The 23,015-nt window shown below is 49.8% G+C and overlaps 8 protein-coding genes across 8 annotated transcripts; 2 read left to right on the forward strand and 6 right to left on the reverse strand.

The window, feature by feature from the left end:
* Positions 1-288: 288 nt before the first annotated feature.
* On the reverse strand, positions 289-5,239 carry F5J12DRAFT_802622 (P-loop containing nucleoside triphosphate hydrolase protein). The gene is made up of 21 exons (XM_051744426.1): positions 5,153-5,239; positions 4,929-5,102; positions 4,696-4,879; positions 4,422-4,636; positions 4,331-4,369; positions 4,193-4,276; positions 3,013-4,143; positions 2,919-2,957; positions 2,798-2,870; positions 2,614-2,741; positions 2,536-2,564; positions 2,409-2,482; positions 2,271-2,353; positions 2,174-2,214; positions 1,817-2,125; positions 1,459-1,763; positions 1,282-1,405; positions 1,095-1,228; positions 986-1,041; positions 746-929; positions 289-679 (listed from the first exon to the last, which is right to left on the reverse strand). Exons 2-21 carry the CDS (start codon positions 5,092-5,094, stop codon positions 571-573), a joined length of 3,507 nt encoding a protein of 1,168 aa, XP_051604334.1. The 5' UTR covers positions 5,095-5,102; positions 5,153-5,239; the 3' UTR covers positions 289-570.
* On the reverse strand, positions 5,166-5,999 carry F5J12DRAFT_802635 (uncharacterized protein). The gene is made up of 2 exons (XM_051744427.1): positions 5,516-5,999; positions 5,166-5,468 (listed from the first exon to the last, which is right to left on the reverse strand). The coding sequence occupies exons 1-2, from the start codon at positions 5,707-5,709 to the stop codon at positions 5,336-5,338; spliced, it is 327 nt and encodes a 108-aa protein (XP_051604335.1). The 5' UTR covers positions 5,710-5,999; the 3' UTR covers positions 5,166-5,335.
* Positions 6,000-7,009: 1,010 nt separating this feature from the next.
* Positions 7,010-8,605, forward strand: F5J12DRAFT_903146 (Metalloenzyme, LuxS/M16 peptidase-like protein; the record flags this gene model as incomplete). Its single annotated transcript, XM_051748372.1, has 6 exons — positions 7,010-7,072; positions 7,132-7,260; positions 7,328-7,625; positions 7,680-7,927; positions 7,983-8,468; positions 8,522-8,605. The coding sequence occupies 6 exons, from the start codon at positions 7,010-7,012 to the stop codon at positions 8,603-8,605; spliced, it is 1,308 nt and encodes a 435-aa protein (XP_051604336.1).
* Positions 8,606-8,696: 91 nt separating this feature from the next.
* F5J12DRAFT_307002 (uncharacterized protein) lies at positions 8,697-10,803 on the reverse strand. The gene is made up of 6 exons (XM_051738832.1): positions 10,158-10,803; positions 10,010-10,103; positions 9,665-9,858; positions 9,459-9,612; positions 9,311-9,406; positions 8,697-9,197 (listed from the first exon to the last, which is right to left on the reverse strand). Exons 1-6 carry the CDS (start codon positions 10,676-10,678, stop codon positions 8,907-8,909), a joined length of 1,350 nt encoding a protein of 449 aa, XP_051604337.1. The 5' UTR covers positions 10,679-10,803; the 3' UTR covers positions 8,697-8,906.
* A 104-nt stretch (positions 10,804-10,907) lies between these two features.
* F5J12DRAFT_307028 (ribonuclease H-like domain-containing protein) lies at positions 10,908-14,653 on the forward strand. The gene is made up of 8 exons (XM_051738833.1): positions 10,908-11,330; positions 11,387-12,058; positions 12,145-12,244; positions 12,310-12,400; positions 12,530-12,964; positions 13,025-13,481; positions 13,680-13,811; positions 13,881-14,653. Exons 1-8 carry the CDS (start codon positions 11,064-11,066, stop codon positions 14,304-14,306), a joined length of 2,580 nt encoding a protein of 859 aa, XP_051604338.1. The 5' UTR covers positions 10,908-11,063; the 3' UTR covers positions 14,307-14,653.
* Positions 14,654-16,153: 1,500 nt separating this feature from the next.
* F5J12DRAFT_713607 (uncharacterized protein) lies at positions 16,154-17,383 on the reverse strand (the record flags this gene model as incomplete). Its single annotated transcript, XM_051740846.1, has 2 exons — positions 16,154-17,079; positions 17,161-17,383. 2 exons carry the CDS (start codon positions 17,381-17,383, stop codon positions 16,154-16,156), a joined length of 1,149 nt encoding a protein of 382 aa, XP_051604339.1.
* Positions 17,384-18,039: 656 nt separating this feature from the next.
* Positions 18,040-19,492, reverse strand: F5J12DRAFT_307445 (uncharacterized protein). The gene is made up of 10 exons (XM_051738834.1): positions 19,490-19,492; positions 19,405-19,437; positions 19,254-19,350; positions 19,153-19,191; positions 19,072-19,096; positions 18,683-18,738; positions 18,496-18,627; positions 18,218-18,443; positions 18,132-18,170; positions 18,040-18,068 (listed from the first exon to the last, which is right to left on the reverse strand). The coding sequence occupies exons 3-9, from the start codon at positions 19,255-19,257 to the stop codon at positions 18,134-18,136; spliced, it is 519 nt and encodes a 172-aa protein (XP_051604340.1). The 5' UTR covers positions 19,258-19,350; positions 19,405-19,437; positions 19,490-19,492; the 3' UTR covers positions 18,040-18,068; positions 18,132-18,133.
* Positions 19,493-21,374: 1,882 nt separating this feature from the next.
* On the reverse strand, positions 21,375-22,710 carry F5J12DRAFT_888564 (uncharacterized protein; the record flags this gene model as incomplete). Its single annotated transcript, XM_051747260.1, has 9 exons — positions 21,375-21,741; positions 21,800-21,827; positions 21,885-21,897; positions 21,957-22,055; positions 22,108-22,151; positions 22,200-22,248; positions 22,309-22,385; positions 22,442-22,636; positions 22,695-22,710. The coding sequence occupies 9 exons, from the start codon at positions 22,708-22,710 to the stop codon at positions 21,375-21,377; spliced, it is 888 nt and encodes a 295-aa protein (XP_051604341.1).
* Between the last annotated feature and the right edge of the window lie 305 nt (positions 22,711-23,015).

A 23,015-nucleotide genomic window follows, 5' to 3' on the forward strand; every position in this document is an offset into this window, starting at 1 on the left:
GTCGGATATGTGAATTTCCTCTGTTAGAGTATGATAGATTGTAGGTCAATTATCACAGGTGGGATTCAAAATAGTGGTGACTGGTGTGAATGCGGTACTCCAGCGCACGAACTGCATAGGTCCGATTTTGGACGAAGATGCGGAGCCCCGACTGCCACGCACTGGAGAGGACGGTACCACTCACCTACACTGGCAGCTTCAACCCGTAGTTACCGGTCAGGTTTCCCGCTTAAAAGGATCTTAGGAGAAATATCCATGGAGTTCCCTATCACTCGACACTCGGCAGAACTGACTTTCCGTGGCATGAACTTGGTTCCAGATTGCAAGGCAAGAGACAAAACACTTGCAAACAGGCCTTCCAAAATAGGTAATAGTAAAGTACAGCTAGGCCTTGGTAGCAATGACCCAGATGATTGGATCTTCGTAGGTAATAGAGATGTATACGGTTTGAGTTATCAATTACAAGTACAGTAACTCAGATGGGGAGCCATGTGTGATAGGTATTGCTGTGGACGTGGTCATAAAATCCTGTAATCCTGTCTATACGCATCGAATGTCCTGCCGAATCGTTTATGTCTTTAGGACCTGCAGCTGAACGTATTCATAATAATCTCCTCTCAATGCAAGAAGTTCATCGTGGGTACCAGCTTCGCTGACACGACCTTCCTTGATAAAGTAACTGTGCGGAAGCAAGTCAATATTTTCCGGTGTAACACGATAGAGAAACATAAAATGTGACACGTACATGCAGTCTGCATTCTGGATAGTAGACAGGCGGTGGGCAATGGCGATTGTCGTTCGGCCTTTTGCAGCACTATCGAGGGCTTCTTGAACAACCTTCTCCGAGGTGGAATCGAGAGCAGACGTTGCCTCGTCCAACAGGAGGACCTTGGGATTGCGAAGAAGAGCCCGAGCGATGGCAATTCGTTCTGTGAGGATGCAGTTAATCACCTGTAGATAATACGTAGGTGCAGATAACGCTTACGCTTTTGACCACCCGAAAGCTGTGAACCCTTGCCACCAACTTCAGTATCAAAGCCGCTAAGGAGTAAAAGGTCAGAATGGAAGAGAAAACGTCAAGGCAAGTCCTTTACTTTGGCAATGACCGGATAAAATCTAAAATGTTAGCATCCCGGCATGCGGCCTCGATTTCCTCTTGGGTAACTTCGGAAGTCGGCTTGCTTGCACCGAGCAAGATATTGAAACGGATGGTACCAGCATAGAGTGTCTGGCAAAAAGGCATCAGTCACACTGTCACATCATCGTGTCATTGACACTGACAGGTTCCTGCGAAACCAATGCGATCTGTTTCCTATACTCCTGGATATTGAACTCGTTGATAGGTTGACCGTCAAGGAGAACTTGACCGACTACAGGATCGTAGAAACGCTCGATCAATTGAATGCTGCGAAGGCATCAGCACTATTTGGACACAGCATAAAATGCATGTAGGCTTACACAGTACTCTTTCCGCAACCACTCGCACCGACTAGTGCAACGTAGGTGCCTGGTGCAACCGTCAGGTTCAGGCCACGAAGGACGGGAATGGTAGGCCTTGTCGGGTAACGGAAATGAACGTCTTCCAAGTGAATCTGACCCTCGACGGTTCGCTTCTCGAATGTTTTCCCTTCGGAAGCTTCAGCGTCGATCTCGGGGGTGGAGTCCAGTAACTTGATAATGGCTGCACCTGCACCACGCGCTGAGGAGATGTCGGGTACGAACGAGAAGACGTTCCCAGCTTGCATGGCTCCGAAGACAACACCCTGTCATACTCTGTATTCAGATAGATTCTAAGGAGTATCCGAGAAATGCATACCATGAGAGCAGTGAAGAAATTGGTAGTTGATATTTCCAAAGTGGAGACGAGCCTGGATCCGTACCAGAAGACGAGGGCGATCACCCAGAACGTAGAAGACTGAGAAAATGCGTAGACCAGATTGCTCCAGATCGCACTCTTCTTTGAGTTCCTGAGAGGCTCCTCCAGACTGCTTGAGTATAATTTGAGGCAGTCATCTTCACGGGTAAGCGAGGCAACAGTACGAATGGCACCAGCGGCCTCGCATGCAAGCTTGGCAGAGTCATCGTGTGCAGCCTTGTTCTGCTGATCTTTAAGAACAACCACGCGCTACCAAAGGTCAGCATGTCGTCCTGGTCGGGTTTCGTATTGACTCACAAGTCGGATGAAACCCGCGGAGAAGACGAGAGGGATGCAAGCTAAGGAGCACATGTCAGCAGGGAGCACGTAATGGATGACGGTACAAGTAACCAACCCATTCCAACGAGAGCTGGTTTCCATGCGTATGCCAAACCAATGACTGCACCACCAATCAAAGTCGTGATGGCTTGGATGATACTGTCCATGTCTATCAGCATGAATCCATGCGACTTATGAAGGGTTTGATACGAACGTTCCAAGAGTAACTCCAGCTAAACCCTCGACCTTTTGTGGGTAATCATTCACTCTAGATGTGAGCGTGCCCGTCTAATGTACCATTAGCAAACATCCCCGCTGTAAAAAGTGATTGCAGTAATCACATTGTTCTCAACTCTGTCAAAGAAGTGAACTAATGAACCGTTAGTGGGCGAATTTCGGAGGCGATCAGAATAACCGACTATCTTGGCGAAGAATCGCACGGAAACTGAGGGTTCGAAGTTTCGTTGTCAACTCGGACGCAGCTAGAGCAAAGACATAGTTTTGAATCGCAATAACCACGGATGAGACTATAGCCACGATAAAGAACCTGTTCGCATTGACACTCAACACGGCTAATGCGCAGGTTAGCATCAGAACACTTACCACAGAGCATTCATGTTCCCGTCGTGGCGCCTTACAGAAGGGTCAGTTTGGGAGAACCCGTCGATCGCCTTGGCTGTAAAAGGTTGGTTACACGCATGACGATGGCAAGTCAGGGACTCACCATAAATGATGGCGAACACTGGGAATACCATGCCAGTCGCTAAATCATGTTCAGCATCCACATTCGCTTGTCGCCTGGTACACGAAGGACTTACTCATTGCTGCTAATAAGCCGATGAGATATAAACGATAACCATCCGGGTTCAGGCTCCCAATGCGTCTGAAAAGATACAGTACGCCATACGAGTTCTCGTCGACTTCAGCTTTTCCCCTCTCTTCGTTCTTCCGACGGGCCAGTTCTGACGTCACGGAATGGTGAGTATCGCGGCGGCCGAGTGGGACTTCATCTTCAACGGCCTTTTCCTTGTCTGCTGCGCTGCTAACCACTGCGATGTCCGTGTCGCCTAGCTCTTCTTTGCTTTCCCGGAGTTTCTGAGCTTGGACGAGGCGCGCGTACGCTCCGTTGCTGGTGATGAGTTCCTCGTGTGTTCCTTGTTCCAAGACGACACCTTCCCCCATAACAAAGATCTGGTCGGCTCCCTTGATCGTCGACAGTCGGTGAGCAATTGCAATCGTCGTTCGTCCAGCGGATGCTTTATCAAGAGCATCCTGCACCACACCTTCCGACCGTGTATCGAGAGCGCTAGTTGCCTCGTCAAGCAGAAGAATTCGTGGGTCAGAAACGATTGCGCGCGCGATCGCCACGCGTTGCTTCTGGCCACCAGAAAGAAGGAATCCACGCTCGCCGACCATAGTATCGTAGCCTTGGGGCAATTTACTGATAAAGCCATCGGCGTTGGACTTGATACAGGCCTCCTTGATCAGTTTGAACTTTTCGTCTTCTGATGCATGTTCGAAAGGAGTGCCGATGAGGCCGTAAGCAACGTTAGCTCTAATGGTGGTCGCGAAGAGCACAGGTTCTTGGGAAACCAGGCCGATCTGTGAGCGGAGCCATTTTATGTTCAGGTCGCGGATATCCACCCCATCGAGCTTGACAGTACCGTCGAGAGGGTCGTAGAAACGCTCGATAAGCGAAATGATGGTCGACTTGCCGGAGCCGGAAGCCCCCACAAGAGCGGCTGTTTTTCCGGCCTCGAAAGTTAAGTCGACGCCTTTGAGAATTGGAACATCGGATCGAGCGGGATAACTGAATCGCACACCCTCTAGGGTTATCTCGCCGACGACCTTCTCGGGCTTGAGTCCGTCAGGGCTGGCAGAATCAATGTCAGGCACGCGCTCGATAGTAGCAAATAATTTTGCTGCTGCTCCACGGGCGTTAGTTAAAGCTATTGAGGCATCAGAAAACCCGGCTCATAACACGTAGCATACACTCGCCTCGTGCTTCTGGTGCCATCATAGCCAGAGAAAATGAACCGATGAGGATGGACATGAAGACGTTAACAACTTGTCCAGCGGTGGCTGAAAGTGGAACGTGAGTCTTTAATCAGCTACGGGAATGTGATGGGGCTTCACCATGACCTTCGTTGATCAGAGTTGTACCGAAATCGAAAGCTATAATTCGTTTTTTGTCAGAAACTGCATGGTGACGTACAAGGAAGCGTACCAAGTGCGTAAGAAGAATAAATGATGAAGAAAAAGACTCCCAAACCGCACCCATGCCAGGTGGCAGACTTCGCGTTCAAGGTCCGAACCGAACCTATCTTCTTGTCGAAGAGAGATCCCAACATTTTTTGCGAACCAAAAGCCTGTGCAGTCCGGATGGTAGAAATGACTTCCTCGGCGATGGTACCACTCTCAGCGACATACTGAAGCGCTTCCCTGTGCCCCGACTAATGAGAACGGCACAACAAACCGGTCAGACGCAAAGGATGACTCACTGCGAGTATTTGGCCACAAATTTGTTCATAACAGCGCCGGTTACCCCTATGCATGGGAGGATAGATGACATCGCAAGAGCCAGCCGCCAAGACTGGGTAAACGCAAGAATGAAACCAGTGAGGAAAGCACTGAGAAAGCTGACTACGAGGGCGACCTTCTCCGATATCCCTTGTTGGACTAGGTCTGTTCTGAATGAGCACGCGCACAGAGACGCGGGTCGCTTAGGACGTACGGGTATCAGTTTGAATGCGAGTGGCCACTTCACCAGCTCCGATGTTATCAAAATATGCAACGTCTTGTCGGAGGATGGCTTGAAGGTATCTCTCACGAATGCGCTTCGCGTTGATCTCGCCGGTGTATATCCATAGATACATGTAAATCCAAGTACATACAGCCATGCCGACACCTTGAACTAACGTCAAGAATCATTCGGAATATAACTGATGAATGACATACCGATGTAAGTCAAGTAGGAAGCATCCTGAGCAGCTCCGGTGCGAAACTCGCTTGCAGCGGAATCAAAATTCTGCTTCGCGGAGGATATTGCAGTGGCGTTTCCAGATAACTCTGCCGATTGATAAATCTCCAACTCAGTGGTGAACGCAACGAAGTCTTCAATCAATCTTCCAAAAACCAGAGTCATAAGAGGCTGGAGCCGTGCATCAGTGAACGGGTGAAAGTCGAACCGTGATGGCATACCTGAGCGGCGCCTGCAGCTACAGCGCCGACAACCCCAATGGCATTCAGGGACAACTCGAACGGAGTAGCATACCTAGCACATGGATAAGGGAAGTAGCCGACATGTAATATGATACGCACCGAAAGAGCTCCGCGAATCCGACGGATGGTGGAGGTTGCTCGATTGGTTTGGTATCAACATCCGTGGCATCCACCTTTTCCTGTTCGTTCTTATCTTTCTTCCTCTGGAAGAAGCCCTCGAACTTGCGAGGTGAAGACTTGATAGTGTGAGTGTCTTCAATGGAGGGTTTCTCTGACAGGACCTTGTCTCCCATGATGGGTCAGACGACGAAAGGCGGCAAAACCTGCACACAGGAATACAAGTGGTGGGCTACCTGGGTTGGCTGTGAGGCCCCTGGGCATGGGACAGTCCATTATAAAGTAGGTGTCAGCCGGTCATAAGCATAATTTGTAACGGGAATTACGGAAGTGGTCAAGTCACCACGTCCGAGTCCAATCTATTTACATCCGTCACCACGGCACGCGTTTCTCAGCGTTTGGGATGCCGGTGGAACGCGCACGCATCCTCCGCCTGTTACAAGCCCGCTCTTCTACACGAGCCTTCCGGGACTCGAATTTGCTTTTAGGCAATTACTATCAGTGTTCGTATGTTTAGCTCATGCCAAAGAGATCCACCTATCAATACCCCCCGAATGTCGCGCGTGGGCATCCCGTCGGTGACTCTGCTTCCGTCGGAACTGCGAGCGAAAACAGCTTGGTCAAGGTAACTTACCGATCAAGTTACCGCTCGGGCCAACGCCGCCGGCTCCTAAGAGACACGCCACTCTACGCTGACCCTGCATTGCAGACTGTGTGGACTGATCACAGAATGTTAGTTCATTTTCTGGTTCAGTACATGGGTCGACACAGCCACTATCAGGCACGCTCCTTTTACTTCTTACCATCCGTTGGACTTGGCAGCTTACTGCGGCTATCGGAACGTGCAGCCGCCCCTCGTTACGAATCAAATCATTGGCAAAGCGTGTGATCGACCCAGCGACTTCATGCATGCTAACAAGGCGACGGATCACATGGAATCATATCGATTTTTTCCAATCGAGTCACTATGACATCGATGGCGTTGTTCGTTGCCGAGTCAAGTGCGCGTCTCACCGGCCCCGCTCCCATTAGGATACCGGCACCAATTCACTCGAAGTTGACGGACAGGACGGAGTGCCTTAATCAGATGCAGTGGGACTCCTTCCACCTGTGTGAGAGAACACAACATAGTGTGGTTGACGATGCCTCTACGCCAAAGACTCAAGAACAAAGAAGGTCAGAACACAACAGAGGAAGAAGAATGTTAGGTCGAAGACAACACAATGAACGAGTAAATAGGTAAGGGAGTGCACGAGTATACTGGGGTACTGCATCAAGCTGGGGCTCTGGAAGTACGATAATACGATAAGCATTTAGGTACTCTGAGTCTATTGTGCCATAGGCATCTCACGTGACTAGTCTGCGGAGACTGAAAATGTTCGGGAGTATCCGACGCGCCGAGAACTTCCGAGCCCGGGTGGAAATATTTTGGTGTTTGCAGAATACGGGTGATTGCTTCATTTTGCTGCTGTCTGAATGGTCTCCAGAACAGTTTCGGTGTCGCTGGGTCGTGTCCTGAGGAGTGCAACGCGCAAACCTGTAAGGGTCATCAAATCATGAATGTGAAGGGGTAAAGCTGATGGGTTTTTTTTGTGCAGCATCGTTCGCTGCGGTCATTCGCTACTGCCGTCCACGTCCCGGTACCCATTACACAGACGACCACTCTGCCCAATGGTCTGACAGTCGCAACGGAGTCGCATTCTCACGCGCAAACAGCGACTGTCGGCGTATGGATAGACGCTGGCTCTCGTGCAGAAACTGACAAAACCAATGGTACCTGCCCACTTCTTGGAGCACATGGCTTTCAAGGGTACTAACCGGAGAAATCAACACGCTCTCGAGCTCGAGGTAGAGAACTTGGGTGCTCATCTTAACGCGTACACGTCCCGCGAACAGACTGTCTATTATGCAAAGTCCTTCCGGAAAGACGTACCCACTGCTGTTGACATTATTAGTGACATCTTGCAGAACTCAAGGCTTGACGGCGGTGCCATGGAACGGGAACGGGATGTCATTCTACGAGAACAGCAAGAAGTCGACAAGCAGTTGGAAGAGGTCGTCTTCGATCATTTACATGCCGTGGCCTTCCAAGGTTTGTTGTTCTCCGAACTGTGTTTCCTCCGCACAATAACCTTGTGACATTTAGGTCAACCTCTTGGAAGGACAATTCTTGGTCCCAAGGCTAACATCCTGTCCATCAAGCGTGACGACCTTGCCAATTACATCAAGACCAACTATACCGCAGATCGTATGGTGCTTGTTGGCGCTGGCGGTGTTGATCACGATGAACTCGTCAAACTCGCCGAGAAACATTTCTCCTCCTTACCCGTCTCTCCCAACCCAATTCCTCTCGGTCGTCTTGCTCATCCTCGTTCTGGCTTTGTTGGTTCCGAGGTCCGCATTCGGGATGACGAAATACCATGCGCACACAGTCGCTATCGCAGTCGAGGGTGTTGGCTGGAGTTCTCCCGACTATTTCCCTATGCTGGTGATGCAATCAATCATGGGCAACTGGGACAGATCTCTTGGTGCTGCACCGCTTTTGTCATCACGCCTTTCTCACATCATCTCTTCGAACAACCTCGCCAATAGCTTCATGTCGTTCTCGACATCTTATTCTGATACCGGCCTTTGGGGCATCTACCTCGTTTCTGAAAACTTCATGAACCTCGATGACTTGGCCCATTTCACTCTCAAGGAGTGGACTCGTATGTCAATGGCCCCCACAGAGTTCGAGGTTGAGCGTGCCAAGAGTCAACTCAAGGCTGGCCTCCTCCTCAGCCTCGACGGGACCACTGCTATCGCTGAAGATATTGGCAGACAATTGGTGACCACGGGCCGTCGCATGACCCCGAAGCAAATCGAGAATGCGGTTGATGCCGTCACAGCTGATGAGATCAAGCGGGTCGCTCAGAAGTACCTTTGGGACAAGGATGTACGTGACAAATCCTAGAGTATTCGTTTGTATTCTGACCGTTGGCACTGCAGGTCGCCATTGCTGCTCTTGGGCCCATCGAGGGTCTCCTTGACTATAACCGCATTCGCTCAGACATGTCTTCTATGATCTATTAAGGCAGTGTCTCGGTGTCTAGTACTTCTACTTGGCATTCACCAGGTATACAGTGATGTCCGCTCAGGATTCTGGTTAGATGGCGGAATAAAATTCCCATACCATTTCGAGGCAGCATGCAGCATATGTAACGAGTGAGAATGGACTGCGAAGCAGCTGCGGCCCTCAAAGTATTATAGCCTTCCATGATCCCGAAGTTCTCCAGGGAATACAGTGTGACGTACCATCAGGAGCGTGCTGTGTTCATGACTCGCAATTAGTAACACTAAGCAACTATCCGCTCTTACGGGAACTACCAGTTCCTTAACTCCGAGTTGCATCCCAGTGCAGAGTTACACGACCACCGGGGACCGTGCACGTCCATGGCATGTTGGTTGACGTAAACGAGTTCCCTGGTGACAAAACGATACCATTTTCCGAGGCGGCAATGAAACTGTCGAACGCCACCGTTCCACAGTCGCCAGGATGTGACTCTAGGGGAGGCGAAGGTAACGGTTCAATTTCAGAGGAAACCAGCAGGGAAAGTGAACGTTTTGGGGTGGAATCGGAAATGGTGCTAGTCGTGACATTAGGGGTTTTCGGCAGGTGATACAGCTGTTGAACGCAAGTTGTCAGCAAGTGGGTCGTGCGGATGAGCAAATCAAAAGACACCGCGATCCAGCGCAAGAACGAGGAGCGAAAGAAATTGTGCAGTGTGGTCTACATACCCGGACAGTAGAACGTTCTCTTGGCGCCATGTTGGTGTCGAGGGCAATAGTCCCTCGAGACGGGTCCCCGGAGCTAATGCGGTGCACCTGAGAGAGCTAGAAGAAAATCGAGTCTAAGAAATGTTAAGGGAGGGAGAAAGAAACTCACTTTATCATTTTCGATAACTCCAACGTAAAAGGCGCCTTCCTTACCCGCCAGGGTGGTGTTTGGGCAGAAAGAGAGCCCTTTCTCCTGGATAGCCGACAATAGGAGACGCGTAGGGTTACGGGAGTCAATGGAGAGTATAAGATTTCCCTCTGAGCTATACCATGGGGCATATTAGTGAGCGCGGTATCAAATATGAGCCATCTAACTAGCGAACAATGTCACACCTCGTTATCGGCAAGGGTGGCGTCAAGGCCACAAGGGGGGGAAATGTAAGATTTAGTAGTGGTGTTGAGGAGGGGATCGCGATTCCAACGGCGCCGCTCGAGTGAACCCGACCATTGTAAAACAACGTGAAGGGACGACCGGTAAGGAAGGGGGTGGATGAGGCGAGGAGCGCAAGCTGGTAGACGCAAGGAACGCAAAAAAACAATTTAAGATCCGCCGAGGTGGGGAGAAAGGGTAAACGTGGAAAAGGGTATGAAAACCCACCAAATGGTGCGGGGTGTTTTAAACATGTATGTAGATCGGAATGAACCTGGGTATGCACGAACCTTGTGTGCATTTGGGAATGCGTTCTGGAGCCCCCTTGAAATACCTTCTGGTGACTTGTCCGAGAAGTAAATGATGCTGCCGATGGTCGGAGGTCTGTGTACTATTGTTGGTGCTTCTATGTCAGGTTCCTATTTTGTGAGGACGTACTCAAGATTCCGCAGTTTTTCGGGCAAGGAATCTGGCTCGGACTTCAGACCTGAAGACGAGGGGACGGACCACACTTTCTCCCAATCTATTTTTCCGTCACTCATAAGGGCGCTACCGAGCATGTCCGCAGGATCCAAATTAGTGCTATCGTTGTCACTCGGGTGGGCACCACTCTCGCTGAAGCTTCTGTTCCGACCCGCATGCCATCTTCCGACCTGAGTTTCCGGAAGGCCCGGAATCGTAGAGCGGAAAGGAATACCGTCCACGAGAGCGAGTGAGACGGAACAGTGGGCTGGACGCTGACCACTGAGAGGTACAGGTGCAGCTATACACCCTACGTGCACTGGGAAGTGCTTTGTTAAGGAGGTAGCAAGTGCAGACAGCTGTCCCTGAGTCACATTGGACGAAGGTGCAAGAGTAAACAAGAGCGTTTTTGAAGAGAGCTCTGATAAGCAAAGATTAGAGAGTTCTGTGAGGAGAGCGGACGGACTTCGTCCGACCAGCGTGATGGCTTTTTGCATGGACCCCTCGCGAGTGCGTATATTATTCCTGCAACTTGGAAATATCAGTAGAGCAGTCAGTCACCCGTAGCGATGTCTACCAATGACCCCAGCTGTTCGAAGTACTTACCAGTATTATGATCTCGGCATCACGAACCAATTTGAAGTTGGCAAGTGTAGTCTTTACCAGTGGTCACGTGCGCGACACTACTCATTAAGCTAATCGAGTTGGAGGCAGCCTCGGTGTTGCACTCATTCCTCGAAAAAATGACAATCATTACGCGGGACAACTTTGAAACCTGCTCGAATTCCCTCCAGGCGACTGCGCTCGATGCCACCAGCCTGGCAGCCTCGTCTCTTCCACCTGACCTAGCCTTCCATCGTTCCATGGACCAGTCACTGGCTCATGATCTGGATTCACTCTCCACTCGCGTACTTGAACTTCACAAATCGAATAATTCGGCTCTCCAATAAGGACAATGCCGCAAATTTTGGTCGTTTGGAGGATGAGGAGGATGTTGTTGACGAATTCTCTCGCAATGTCGTGGATGCAATGGAAGGCATGTTGGAGAGAACGGATAGTGCTCTCGATGAATTTTTGGGCAGGAAAAAAGCACCTGCTATCCAGGTGCCTGATACCCTACCAGATTCTCGCCGTAAGAACGAAGCAAAGGTATGTTCCGACTTGTCTGCACTGGTGTGGGTACTGACTCCTCGGCTTTTCCGAAGAAACGAGTCCTTCCCCGTGGAAGATTGGATCCTACCATTACACACGCATCTCACCTTCCAAAACCGCAACTCAAATTTAGATATCTGCACCCAAATACAGACGAATCTCCATATATCCCCGCCGCACTCATCGCTCACAAATGGTGTGCAAAAGTACCACTGGGATATATCTTTGAGGACAACTTCTCTAGGAGTGAGCAGTCTATTCAGAATGAGGAAGATGGGGAGGCAGAGAAAAAAAAGCGAACCTTGCATCCCTACTACTACGAACTGATGCATCCTGCATACCCTGACCATATCTTCGATCCACCCTCTAACCCAGTGCGACCATCATCACTCGAAGGATTATCAAAGACGACGTCCCCCTCCCGCCCGTTCACCTTTGTCGCACACTCGAAAGATTTCCTTTCTTTCGCCAATGCTCTGACATCTGTCACAGAATTGGCTGTGGATCTGGAGCACCATTCATACAGGTCTTATAGGGGATTTTTAGCCCTGATGCAAGTTTCAACGAGGCAGGAAGATTTCATTATCGACTTACTCGTACCAGATATACGAGAAGGGCTACGGCAGAGAAAGGGAAAACCTCTTGCTAAAAGTGAGGACGAAAAGATGGCGAATGACGCTGGTGAGATCGTTGCAAGAGTTTTTGCCGATCCCGCAGTTGTGAAGGTATGCAGACACGCCTTACTGAGACTTTTTCGGTCTTGCCTTTTCCCTCTGACCAGGATACTTACATCTCACTGCACCTTTTCCAGGTATTCCACGGCGCAGACTCTGATATCGTCTGGCTCCAACAAGACTTCAACATTTTCGTTGTGGGCCTGTTCGACACGTTCCACGCCTCTAAGTTATTAGGTCCGATCCATCGTTGGTGACCGCATCTCTTGGCTGACACCCGCGTTTTTCACCTGTCACGGTAGAGCTCTCCAAACATAGTCTCGCCAACCTTTTGGAGACATATTGTGAATTTGTGCCAGATAAGAGGTATCAACTTGCTGACTGGAGGATCAGGTATGTGCCCTATATCGCCTACACCGTTCGATCAACGGTTGAAACTGTTCGCTCTGTTCTCAACGACTGAATTGATGATTAACACATTCTTACGTCAATCAATCCCTCAATTGCATGGCATTGAACAAGACCTCTTCCAGTCGAGATGCTGGCCTATGCACAATCTGACACTCATTTCTTGCTCTACATATATGATAGACTTCGGCTTGCTTTGGTTGAAAAGGCGACGTCTCAATTTGCGTCAGACTCGTCACCAGATTCAATGCCCACCGCAACAGGCAGTGGAACTGACCCCTACACGTTTATCCGCAGTGTTCTCGCCTGCTCCGCTCGTACTTCTCTGCGTCTTTACGAAGTAGAAGCGTACGACGCGTTAGGTGGTTCTGGCTCCGGTGGATGGGACACCTTGGCGAGAAAATGGAACAAGGTTGCTTTGACGGCTTCTGGAGGGCTCGACCACAACTCGAACAACGGTAATGGCATTACCAGTGCGTCAGTGGCAGTGTATCGTACCATACATCGTTGGAGAGAGGACGTGGCAAGGGAAGAAGATGAGAGCACACGGTAAGTGGATGTTACATTACATTCATTGGTAATTGGAAATCCATCGTTATAATGTGACAGGTACGTGCTTCCAACGCACCACCTATTCCTCATGGCAGAACGCCCACCGTCATCATCATCGGACCTTGTCTCCCTCTTTGATCGAGCAGGTGGCGGTATTGGGGCCGTTCCACCTGTACTGAGGCGACGCACGGGAGAGTTGGTCGATGCAGTGAAATCCGCTATTGATAGTGTGGCTGTTACTTTGAAACAGTCAACGGGCCCGGAGGTTGCAGAGACTGCAACTGGAGGGGTATCGGTATCCGCTGACGTCTCTTCCACCGTACAAAGTTCGAGGAACAACAAAATTATTTCGACAGACATTGAATCCCGCTTATGGTCAATGCCCGCCTCTTCGCCGTACTCTGTCACCTCTCGCTCCATCCTGTTTTCATCTACACGAGCAAAGGCATATGCATTCCATCAGGCCATAGCTTACACTGCAGCACATAGCACGTTGTTGGGAGACACATCACGGGTGAGTGTGTATCTCTCGATCCCAACTGTTCTTTGTTCTACGAGTTTCATTCGTCGTCCCTTTTTCGCGTGCTGCATTGTGTCGCATCCTCCTGCTTTGCCTGCTACCTTACAGCACATTCTGCACGAATTTTGCTTCTCTGCGATTTGCCAATGCCGCAATATATATAGCTCACCTCATTGTTTCCTTGATGCTTAGATCATTGAATCGCGAAGCTTGAGATCCACGTTGATGCCAAACGCGACTGACCGATTCAGGGGCATCGCAGAAAGGATCCATCGCACATTGGTTATCGCCCCCGTGGTTTCCGTACCGACCGCCATTGCAAAAGTATGTTGTTGTATGCATGGCCTTTCTGAGCCAATTGTAAAGCATCCTCTAATTGCGCGAATGGCCCAGGTGGAATCCACAGTTACTAGCAACACATCGGGGCCTTTGAACGTGACGCTTCATGAAACGGGGAAGCCTACATCAACTCCCTGTGAACCTGCAGGTCAAATCGAAACTCCGTTTGTTCCCGAGCACCAACGCCAATCGCGCTCATCTGTCCACCCTTATGCACCTATCGAAGATGACACTATTGTTGTCGTTGGGCAGGCCGGCGCAAGGCAGCGCAAACGAAAACGCGAGAGGAATAAGGGCACGATATCGCAAACGCGATCTGATTCTGCGGCCGTGGGCGGTGATCGGGAAGCTGAAGTGGAAGCATTCGACTACTCCAGTGTTCCCAACTTGCTGGATGGAGGGAACAAAAAGGAGAGGACAAGTGAGGAGAATGACAGGAAAAAGAAGAAGCCGAGACAAAGTAAGGGTAAGTGTCATTAAACAAGTGCTTCCTCCGAGTCAAGGACAGATATGGAGTGTGGCGTCGGCACCCCAACGACGCTGCGAAACCAGTGGTTCGCCTGTATGGATTGCTCAGCTCTCTGTTTTCATTCGCCAACTCCTGGACTTTACTCACATTCGCTCTTTTTTCAGATTCCAGACCGCCTATGCAAGCCAATATTCGAGCCGGGCCCCGGGACCAGCGAGAGGTCAAGAGTGGCAACAAAACCCACACTTTCAAATGAGATCATCATCGTTTCTCTGGAGCTGTAGCAGTACAATCGGGGGTACTCTGTATGTTATCCCTGATGCCCTTGGAACCACTCTGATGCATGTATCGCGAGTGTATGTCCCGCATGTGATGGAGCCATTCGTTTCCATGGGCTCAATTCCCCGAGCAGGATTTGCCCCGCCTGCTATTTGAAGACTTCCGTAGTACATTATTCACCTGCTGTACGTGAGATGGGGCCGAGGTAAGTCAGCGATCTTCGGGGGTCAAGCCTTGCAGTGGCGACAGAAGGGAGGTGTATGGTGCATATTCTTGGATTAATCCCATGTGCACTAATTTCCGTTAACACTGACAATGTAACTTGGACCTGACAACTGCGTGAATTTAGATTGCGTTGTCCACGAGACGTTCGTATGCGAAGTGATGGCTGGAACCCTCAAACCAAGATGATAATATAGTCCTCTACACCTCAACGTTAATTTCTTTGGTTCTCAGTACATCGGCTTTTCTCCTATGCCTTTTCCCGATGAGTCAAAGAGCACCCACCGACTTATCAATGCCCCGTGACTCCGGCGCCGTAGCCCAAAGGAAAGAGGTATGTGTAGACTTCGAGCAAGTTCCCGTCGACGACGATACACGACAGTGGAGCCGCACACGAAAGGTGAGGAGGTCTGCAACCTTTACATTTCTCCTTATTGCATTGCTAGAGGATCACACTGGATTGTTTCCGTGGCGACCATGTCTTGGGCGACACTTTATCTATAATTTTCGGCTGGAGTGCCAACTTTTACAGCATGGCCGCTTGTGACAGGTCCATACTGGCTGCCTATCATATTCTTGTTCAACGATACATTCCCCCGTGAGGGCAGCTTAACATATTAGGAGGAGACTAGATGAGTAGGGAACCTCGACAAGTCAAATGCTACTCGCGACACGCTGGCAGACGCGACGGCCAAATGAATGGAGGTCGCTGAAGAGCAAGCCTCGAACGAAAAGGTATTGGAGTCATATTGAACATGAGAATCACGACCATGAGGTAACAGAAATGAAAATTTCACCAACCACCGATGTGACGTGCGAGATGGGAGGCAGCCAAAGCTGTCAACAGTGCGAGTCATTATGTCTAGTCGCAAGTCGCTTTCGCAGAATGTATGTAACATACATGTTACGCACCGATGACTGTCCCGGCGTCGTGTGTATTGCTAGTTCTGTAGAAAATTGTTATGCTATCTTATGAAGCTGAGGAAAGAACCTATCGTGTCAAGGGAAAAGACGGGAATCCACATATACACTCGTAACTCACTTAGTAGAAGCTAATGATTTTAATCGAGAGTGATAGCGGGCCTTATCCCAGAATCAACTCAAACACATACATGACACCTTCCTGTTGACCGGACATGCCGGGTATAAGCATACGGAGTTACATAGTTGAGCCCAAATCGTCGGGAAGAACAAGAGTATCAGAAGAACGGTTTGACTAACTCTGCAGCAATGTTAAACAGTTGCCCAAAAGGAGAGTTCACTGTAAAAAGCGAGTGGAAACAGGACAGATCCATCGACGGGCGAATTGCGCAACCTGGCTTATGTACCCCCGTACTTGATAGGAATCCTTGTGTACCTACTCGTCATACTGAACCTCCTTATTTACAGTGATGTGAACACCGGCTTTGGGTGAAAAGGGTGGCACTGGACCACTTTCCTCGCGTATGCTGTCGTTTTCCCCTACGATAGGAAGTACAACCTTGGCGTCTGCTGGTGCATCCACAGAGCTTTTGTCGACGTCCCAGCCGCCTTCGATTTTGTCAGCCCCACGCGAACCAGCTCCAGTTTTTGAATGCGTATGGATGTCGCCCAGTGTATATGTTGGAGCGCTGCGCCCTCGAGCAACACCGACAGCACTTGCCGTCATGCTACCACTGACACCGCTGCCTTGGCCACTTCCCGTGGTGAAGGTCCCACCATTCTCAAGAGAACCGCGGACACCCAGGATAATGCGCATTGTCATCGTGGCCGTGAGCACGCCCGCCATGCTCGTCACGATGGTTTTGATTGGATCATTAGGGCCGGTAGGCGTCATGATGAAGTAGAAGAGTACGTTGATAAGGTTGACGAAGAAGATAGTACCGTAAAGGTTGAGATTGTCACGTAGCATGAGTCGCCATGGAGTGAGCGGACGCTCCCCGAGGGTTCGCAGAGAGCGTGACACAGCAAATGAAAAGGAAGCGCCGTACAACAATGTGGGGATAAGCCAATAGACGGCTACCCAGCTCTGATTGTTGAGGGGACCGGCAATACAGCCCTGGCCATCAAGAAGTTTGACAGAGCGATAGAAGCCACAGCACACAGCAGTAACGACCGCCTGAACAAACAACAAGCCAAACATGATAGAGCGCACACGGTTCGCATGCGAGTAGATGGCGGAAACGCGGATGACGTGCGCGGTGGAGGCTGCGAAGAGCAGTATCGCAGTGCAAATGGGCTCATACGGCCAAAACCTGCGACAGTCTGTGTCCTGCTGCACTGACGTAGAAAAGAACATCACGCCTGTCAGGAGTGGATAGATGAATCAGAAATACGGTATATTCTACAGGAAGGACGAAAAAATTGCGATACGAGTACACTCACCAGTAACCACGAAATCAGCTATCACCCAGGTCTGCAGGAAATAATAGAGCGCCTTCAATGGAGGCCATGTCTTCGTCCGGCTAAGCTTATAAGATCTAGGCGACAGAACTAGGGTGTCCCATGACAAGACTGTGAGCGTGCAAACAAAAAAATACTTCTGAGCCGAAAGGTGAGCGGGGAGATCGAGGGACGCTGGCAACTGGGGCAGGGTGCTGTTACTCATCGTGGACGCTGGAGAGAAGTTGGAACAGAGCGCGTCAACGCTTTTGTGACACATTGAAATGGCTGTACTGGCATCAGTTGTTTCATTATGTAATCGTATACATTTCCATTTCCGGGGCCCGAGCCTCGCAGCCCCGATCTCAACGGAAAACGGTGTGCGTTGCCTTGAATGAAAGGTACGTATGGACATGCTCAGATCTATACTTCAGGCCACCACTCAGAAAGTCGATGACTGCAATTGACATTCAATGATATGCATGAGTCCTTTGTGAGATCTTTTCTTTCCACGCATCACCGCCTTGCACTACCCGATCACCGCCACCATCTACTACTCCATCGGTGAAAGATGCCTGGATATCGAGCTTCTCTCTGCTTGGTTGTTCATATCAATTTCTGATCAAGCTACTGGTCTGTTCTGAGACCCTACAGCCTGATGGGAATCAGTGCATAGAATGTTCATCATTCTCTATGACAAATAAATATACACCGCAAGGATCTCCTGTGCTACGGACTACTCATGCTGATGCGGCAGATACGTGCTGCATAGGGTATTCGAACGCCAATGACTCCAGGAACGTGTCTTCCGCGACAGGAGTCGCTGCATCCCGTATATGTAGAATGAGCTGACAACCTGCAATAACTGTTCCGGCATGCGGGAAACCTTCCGGTACTTCGATCCACTCTTCCTAGAACCGGTTGCACATGAGATTAATACAGGAGCTGGAAGTGATTACGTACGGAGAGCGTACCCTCACATTACCGCGTTCACGACGCTCACCAGGAAGATGCTAACAAGATTCGTGGACATTACTATGGATGAAGTATAGGCGCTTACGTTATGAAATATACCACATTGCCCTTGATCAAGACATCCAGGAGACGAATTTTGTTAGTTACCGAGGTGGGATTCGCACTGTTCCTTGATCGCCGAACACCTGCCCAAGCAGCAAGTGCACACAATATGCACTCGAAACTCAGTATCGGTAGCCAGAAGACGTAAAAACCGTTTGATACGCCTGTATTGGTACAGAACTTCAATCCAGGTATGAGTTCGATGGTGGCTTACTCGTGATTTCAAGCGTCAGTATATGCAGTGAAAGGCAGGACACTAACTTCCTGATGTGAGATTTGCGGTGACGAGAATCGCGGACACAGCCAGGATCTCTGCTACAAATGCGGAGCCCACGAGTAATGAGACCCTTCGCGAGCGATCGTACAACACGTAGAGACGCAGTTGTAGAATGACTTGAAGGTAACATGAGTAATGCAATGTTCTTGGTCGTTAATACGAGAGTCTCACTCTGTACCAGCCACAATACGCAGCAAGAGGGCCAGCCTTGGATAGCCAAGAAAATACTACCTGTAGGTATGTCAGAAGGTCTCAATACAATTGCTAGAGTAACGCAGCTCACAGCTACGGCACGTATATGTGTGCAACGATGTGTTAGTGAAGATCGGAGCTCCTCACTGTCACTTACAACTATTGCAATCACTTAGAAAGGTCCCTCGCGTTTCAAGTGGCTCTCACCTTGCTAGAAACGTCGGATAAGAAGACTAAACAAACACCAGGTGAGTTCGTTGAATTTGAGCCGGTATTCCAGCACTTGACCGACCGATGGTATTAATCCTACGGTGCAGATTCGGATTCAAGAGCTCATGGTATGAGCATTTGAAATAAGACTTACAGACCATATATAGTGCCGAAGTATCGCACCTGGTGCGACCGCTTGAGAAGAACCCACACTGACAAAACATATAACGAGCGCCTACAATGAGATACAGAATCGTTGTGGTCGTTTTGGGTCGTTTCTGTGAAAAGCCATCATATTCAGGATACGTTCATCTCCACAGGAAATATATGAAATCCTTACCCATATATATTGAACCTTGGAAGCGTTGATCGTTAATCAGGGGTGGTAGGCAAAATTATACTACACGGAAAATGTACCTCTCGGTCGATACTAATCACTGCATGTTCCGTGAGTGATGAGTCTTAACCGTGTTCCGACAGTCGATGCTTACAGTAGTCGTACACCATAAGTGCAGACGGAACCACTGGCGTGTATTATGTTCAGGAAAATGACACGTAACAGCCATTGTCACCCACGTTGACACGTTCGAGTTAGCCGAATGATATATGCAAATTGGAGGAAATCTGCCGCCGTCGTGGTCGTCATCTTTTGGGGAATAGAAATGGAGAAGTCCAAAAACTGAAGATGTTATGAGCGGCAAGTCACAGACTACTGCTATTTCGGAGGTGGCGCGTAGATGCAATGGACGAACCAGCCGTGGTGGGACAATATAATCAAGAAAATGGAAGTTCTTGGGCACCTTCAGCCGAGGACTGAGAATCTATGTGGGTTAACCTGGTCAGCAGGCTCCAAGCAGTCAAACAGTAGGGGGAGTGTAACGCCACAGGCCATAGTCCTGATAACCGGCCCTTCACGTGTTCCATCAGAAGCTGAGCCGCAGCGGCAAGCTAAGGACAACGTCACCCATCGATAGGGTTTCGATCTGTACGAGATCACACGCTTGTCACCGCCGATGCCAATGTGTCACCGCGTTAACAACTTGAAGATCGACTTGCACGTCCCATCGGAGTCATTGACGGTTGGTCAAGCCAAATGAGCGGGTTTCGTTGCGGAATCGGCACTAGCATGGTGAAAACGTGATTAGCTGGCAAGCAGTAAACCGCTGGATACTACTCGGGTTAGTCGATATGCCGTGCCGTAACACGATATTCATTTCAGTGCTGATGCTGTCCGTGCAAAGATTGAGGTATGTAAGTATGTAGTGGTCGCTGTTGTTGTCGCTTTGGTAATAATATGTTGTGATCGGCGATGGATGGATGTATATCATGTTGACCGGTCAACGTTTAGACTGTCAGTGAGCTCAAAGGTTGTGGCCGAGTACCTCTCTGGGTGGTATGCATGACAATACATACACCACGCTAACACTCCAAAATGTCCAGTTTCGATGTTTGGAAGGGACCAAAATGTATGAAGTGGTCGTACAGTTGACGGCCATTCGCACGCATGGTGGGGATAAGGGAGCTTCGACAGGTGAAACCAAGTCCATCAGCTGACTACGCTTGACACATTGCGGGCTTACTGGTGATTGCGATAAACTACACACTGCAATGCTTTATCCTGCTTGATGCAAGGCACGATCGATGTATGTTTGACTATCGAAAGCCGAAACCTATGGGCCACTGCCAAAAAGGTATGGAGGTGTTCTTGGGTACAACCATACGTGGGTATACGTATAGTGACGCACGCGACGCGCGTCATAGCATTGAGAACATGTCAGCATCGAGGAATATGGGCGTGAACTTACATTGAAGAGGTAGGCCATGTTTGAAGGGGGTTAGAAAAGAATTAACATAGCCCGGATACCTTCCCGTACTACGTAGCCAACCTGGTGGTATCTTACTTGCCCTGCTCACCGTAGAACGAGCGAGATACTCCCACTATCGTGCGTACCCGTGTTGATTCAGACACACCGGTATGGTCCACACTGTCGAGTGCAGAGCACATTTACCCTGAACAGCGTCCTGACATGGCTAACGTCTACAGTGAGGCTGGGTGCATTCTTCAGGCCTCAGCTCTTGACTGGTGCATCGCGAATGTCATACCTACAAGCTGAAATGAAGTGGCGAGGTTGCCGGAGCACACCAACTACACTGAGAACGGCAACTGCGTGTTGAGCAATAGAGGGAGAGAACAGACGAAATTGGCTCATTTGAACAAGCAACTCACTGCACGAGCGACATCGTCGCTAGTTTCAATATTGACTACCTTGCTGTGGGGACAGTGATTGTCGTCGTGTAACACCCGGCGGTAGTAACCCGGGGATCAGAAGCCCCGGCAAGGCAGCGACTCTGCACAGAGGTAAATTTATAGTTGATAATAGTGGGGCATGACGAAAGCGAAAGGAGCTCTGTTGTCATGGGACGGTACTTGGTGGTAACATGAATATTTGGTATCATACTTCTACAGCTTGGCTTTCGGTCGTACACTTCTACCCAACCCTGCAATAGTATCCTCTGCCTCCTTCTCTATCCCCCTGAGTAGTTCTTCGCAACTTGGTATATCCTTAATAAGGCCCAACACAACACCAGCGCTCCATATACCGTACTCCGGGTCCCCGTTCTCGTATACAAGTTTACCTCGTGCACCAGACACCAAATCGCGAAGCTCCGAGAACTGAGCGCCACCAGGTCTGCGTTCCAAAGTGACGACCTCCGTAGCGACCGTATTCTTGAAAACACGAGCAGTGTTCTTGAGGGTGCGGAAGATATGTATCGTGTCCTGTTCAGTCGCCTTCACGATCGTGTCCTTAACGTTCTGATGAATTGGACTGGAAAGTGATAATGTCGACTTCAGTTGTAGGGTGGATCACAGGTCTAGAGACCTACCTCTCGATAGTGCACATGAAACGAGTACCTAATTATATGACAGTTAATTAGATCAGATCAGGAGAGTCAGGCTGTAGCTGTTTACCCATGTTCACACCCTGAAGTCAAGTCGCCTGAGTAAGGTCACTGAGACAACGAGACTAAGAGTAAAACGTACAGCAGCACCGAGCGCAAGGGCAGCAGCTAATCCACGGCCATTAGCAATTCCACCGGAGGCAATGTATGGTATCTTCAGTTCCTGAGCTGCCCTCGCTAGCTGCCAGGGTATGTAAGTTTTAGTGACAACCTCGGAAGACGCTCCAAGTTACCAAAACGAGACCACCAATGTCCTCTTCTCCTGGATGGCCAGCACCTTTACGAACATAATCAGCTTGTCGTATGCACGAGCGAAACAACATACATTCGAAGCCGTCAATACTGAGCACGTCGACACCCATACGTTCTGCGGACTGGCAACGAGAGGGAAGGGAGCTCTAACATGCAAGTCGAGAGGCTTAAATTCTGCGAACCTTTGCGTGTCTGATACTCGTACACTTGTGTATGACTATACACCCATGTAACTTGAAGTACTCAATAAGTTTGCCGGCTGTGTGTGTCAAGGTTAGTGGTGTGCTGTGTTCCGTCGGCTCTACTACTGCATACGATTGTTGCCTGCTGTCTCGAAGATTCGAACGCCTTCCTCTACAGCAGCGTGGGCATAACCCTCATAGTCCGGAGGATTGATGGTGGGCAGTAGGGTGATATTGACGCCGAACGGCTTGTCTGTAGCAGCTCTCGTTTCGCGGATGGCAACGCGGAGCGCCTCCGGGGTAGGCTGCGTGAGGGCGGTGAGGATCCCTGTTCCTCAACTGTTCATTCGAACCGGCTCTAGACGACACGACAATGGTGAACGCACCCAGCCCTCCAGGCATTGGAGACTGCTGCTACAAGCGGTGGTTTGCCAACCCTATTGACATCCAGCTCAGCAACTCGTTCAGGCATCAAAATGCGAGATCCACACCATTGCATTCCACCCTGAACAACCGGGCTACGCGAAGATTAAAAACCTCGTTGTGTTTGGTGGAAGCCGCGAACTTACATGCGAACACCAAGTAATTCGGTCAACGCTGTTGTTATCATCTGATCAAGACTAGGGTTCGACGTTCAAGCTTGTAAGTGGGAGGTCGGTAGCGAAAGCAGCGACTGTGTCACGGAACAGTTAGGGACTTTCGGGATT

This window comes from Pisolithus orientalis (genome assembly GCF_024613125.1).
Source record: "Pisolithus orientalis strain OTSU chromosome Unknown F5J12scaffold_3, whole genome shotgun sequence".
Lineage (NCBI taxonomy): Eukaryota > Fungi > Basidiomycota > Agaricomycetes > Boletales > Pisolithaceae > Pisolithus > Pisolithus orientalis.

Excerpts from the sequence above, each read along its gene's own strand:
- F5J12DRAFT_802622 (XM_051744426.1), bottom strand. The coding sequence starts at position 5,094 with ATGGCTGTATGTACTTGGATTTACATGTATCTATGGATATACACCGGC. Across the intron at positions 4,637-4,695 it reads TTTGTGGCCAAATACTCGCA|GGAAGCGCTTCAGTATGTCG; the intron begins GTGAGTCATCCT and ends GTCGGGGCACAG. Across the intron at positions 1,406-1,458 it reads GGTTGCGGAAAGAGTACTGT|CATTCAATTGATCGAGCGTT; the intron begins GTAAGCCTACAT and ends ATGCCTTCGCAG.
- F5J12DRAFT_802635 (XM_051744427.1), bottom strand. The coding sequence starts at position 5,709 with ATGGGAGACAAGGTCCTGTCAGAGAAACCCTCCATTGAAGACACTCAC. Across the intron at positions 5,469-5,515 it reads GGATTCGCGGAGCTCTTTCG|GTATGCTACTCCGTTCGAGT; the intron begins GTGCGTATCATA and ends TCCATGTGCTAG.
- F5J12DRAFT_307002 (XM_051738832.1), bottom strand. The coding sequence starts at position 10,678 with ATGCAAAAAGCCATCACGCTGGTCGGACGAAGTCCGTCCGCTCTCCTC. Across the intron at positions 9,613-9,664 it reads AGGTGTGACATTGTTCGCTA|CTCAGAGGGAAATCTTATAC; the intron begins GTTAGATGGCTC and ends CCCATGGTATAG. Across the intron at positions 9,407-9,458 it reads GAGTTATCGAAAATGATAAA|CTCTCTCAGGTGCACCGCAT; the intron begins GTGAGTTTCTTT and ends ATTTTCTTCTAG.
- F5J12DRAFT_307028 (XM_051738833.1), top strand. The coding sequence starts at position 11,064 with ATGATCTGGATTCACTCTCCACTCGCGTACTTGAACTTCACAAATCGA. Across the intron at positions 12,965-13,024 it reads GAAGAAGATGAGAGCACACG|GTACGTGCTTCCAACGCACC; the intron begins GTAAGTGGATGT and ends ATAATGTGACAG. Across the intron at positions 13,482-13,679 it reads TGTTGGGAGACACATCACGG|ATCATTGAATCGCGAAGCTT; the intron begins GTGAGTGTGTAT and ends CTTGATGCTTAG.
- F5J12DRAFT_307445 (XM_051738834.1), bottom strand. Across the intron at positions 19,097-19,152 it reads CAACGATTCTGTATCTCATT|GTGCGATACTTCGGCACTAT; the intron begins GTAGGCGCTCGT and ends CGGTCGCACCAG. Across the intron at positions 18,739-19,071 it reads ATACTTCGGCACTATATATG|TATTTTCTTGGCTATCCAAG; the intron begins GTCTGTAAGTCT and ends ACCTACAGGTAG.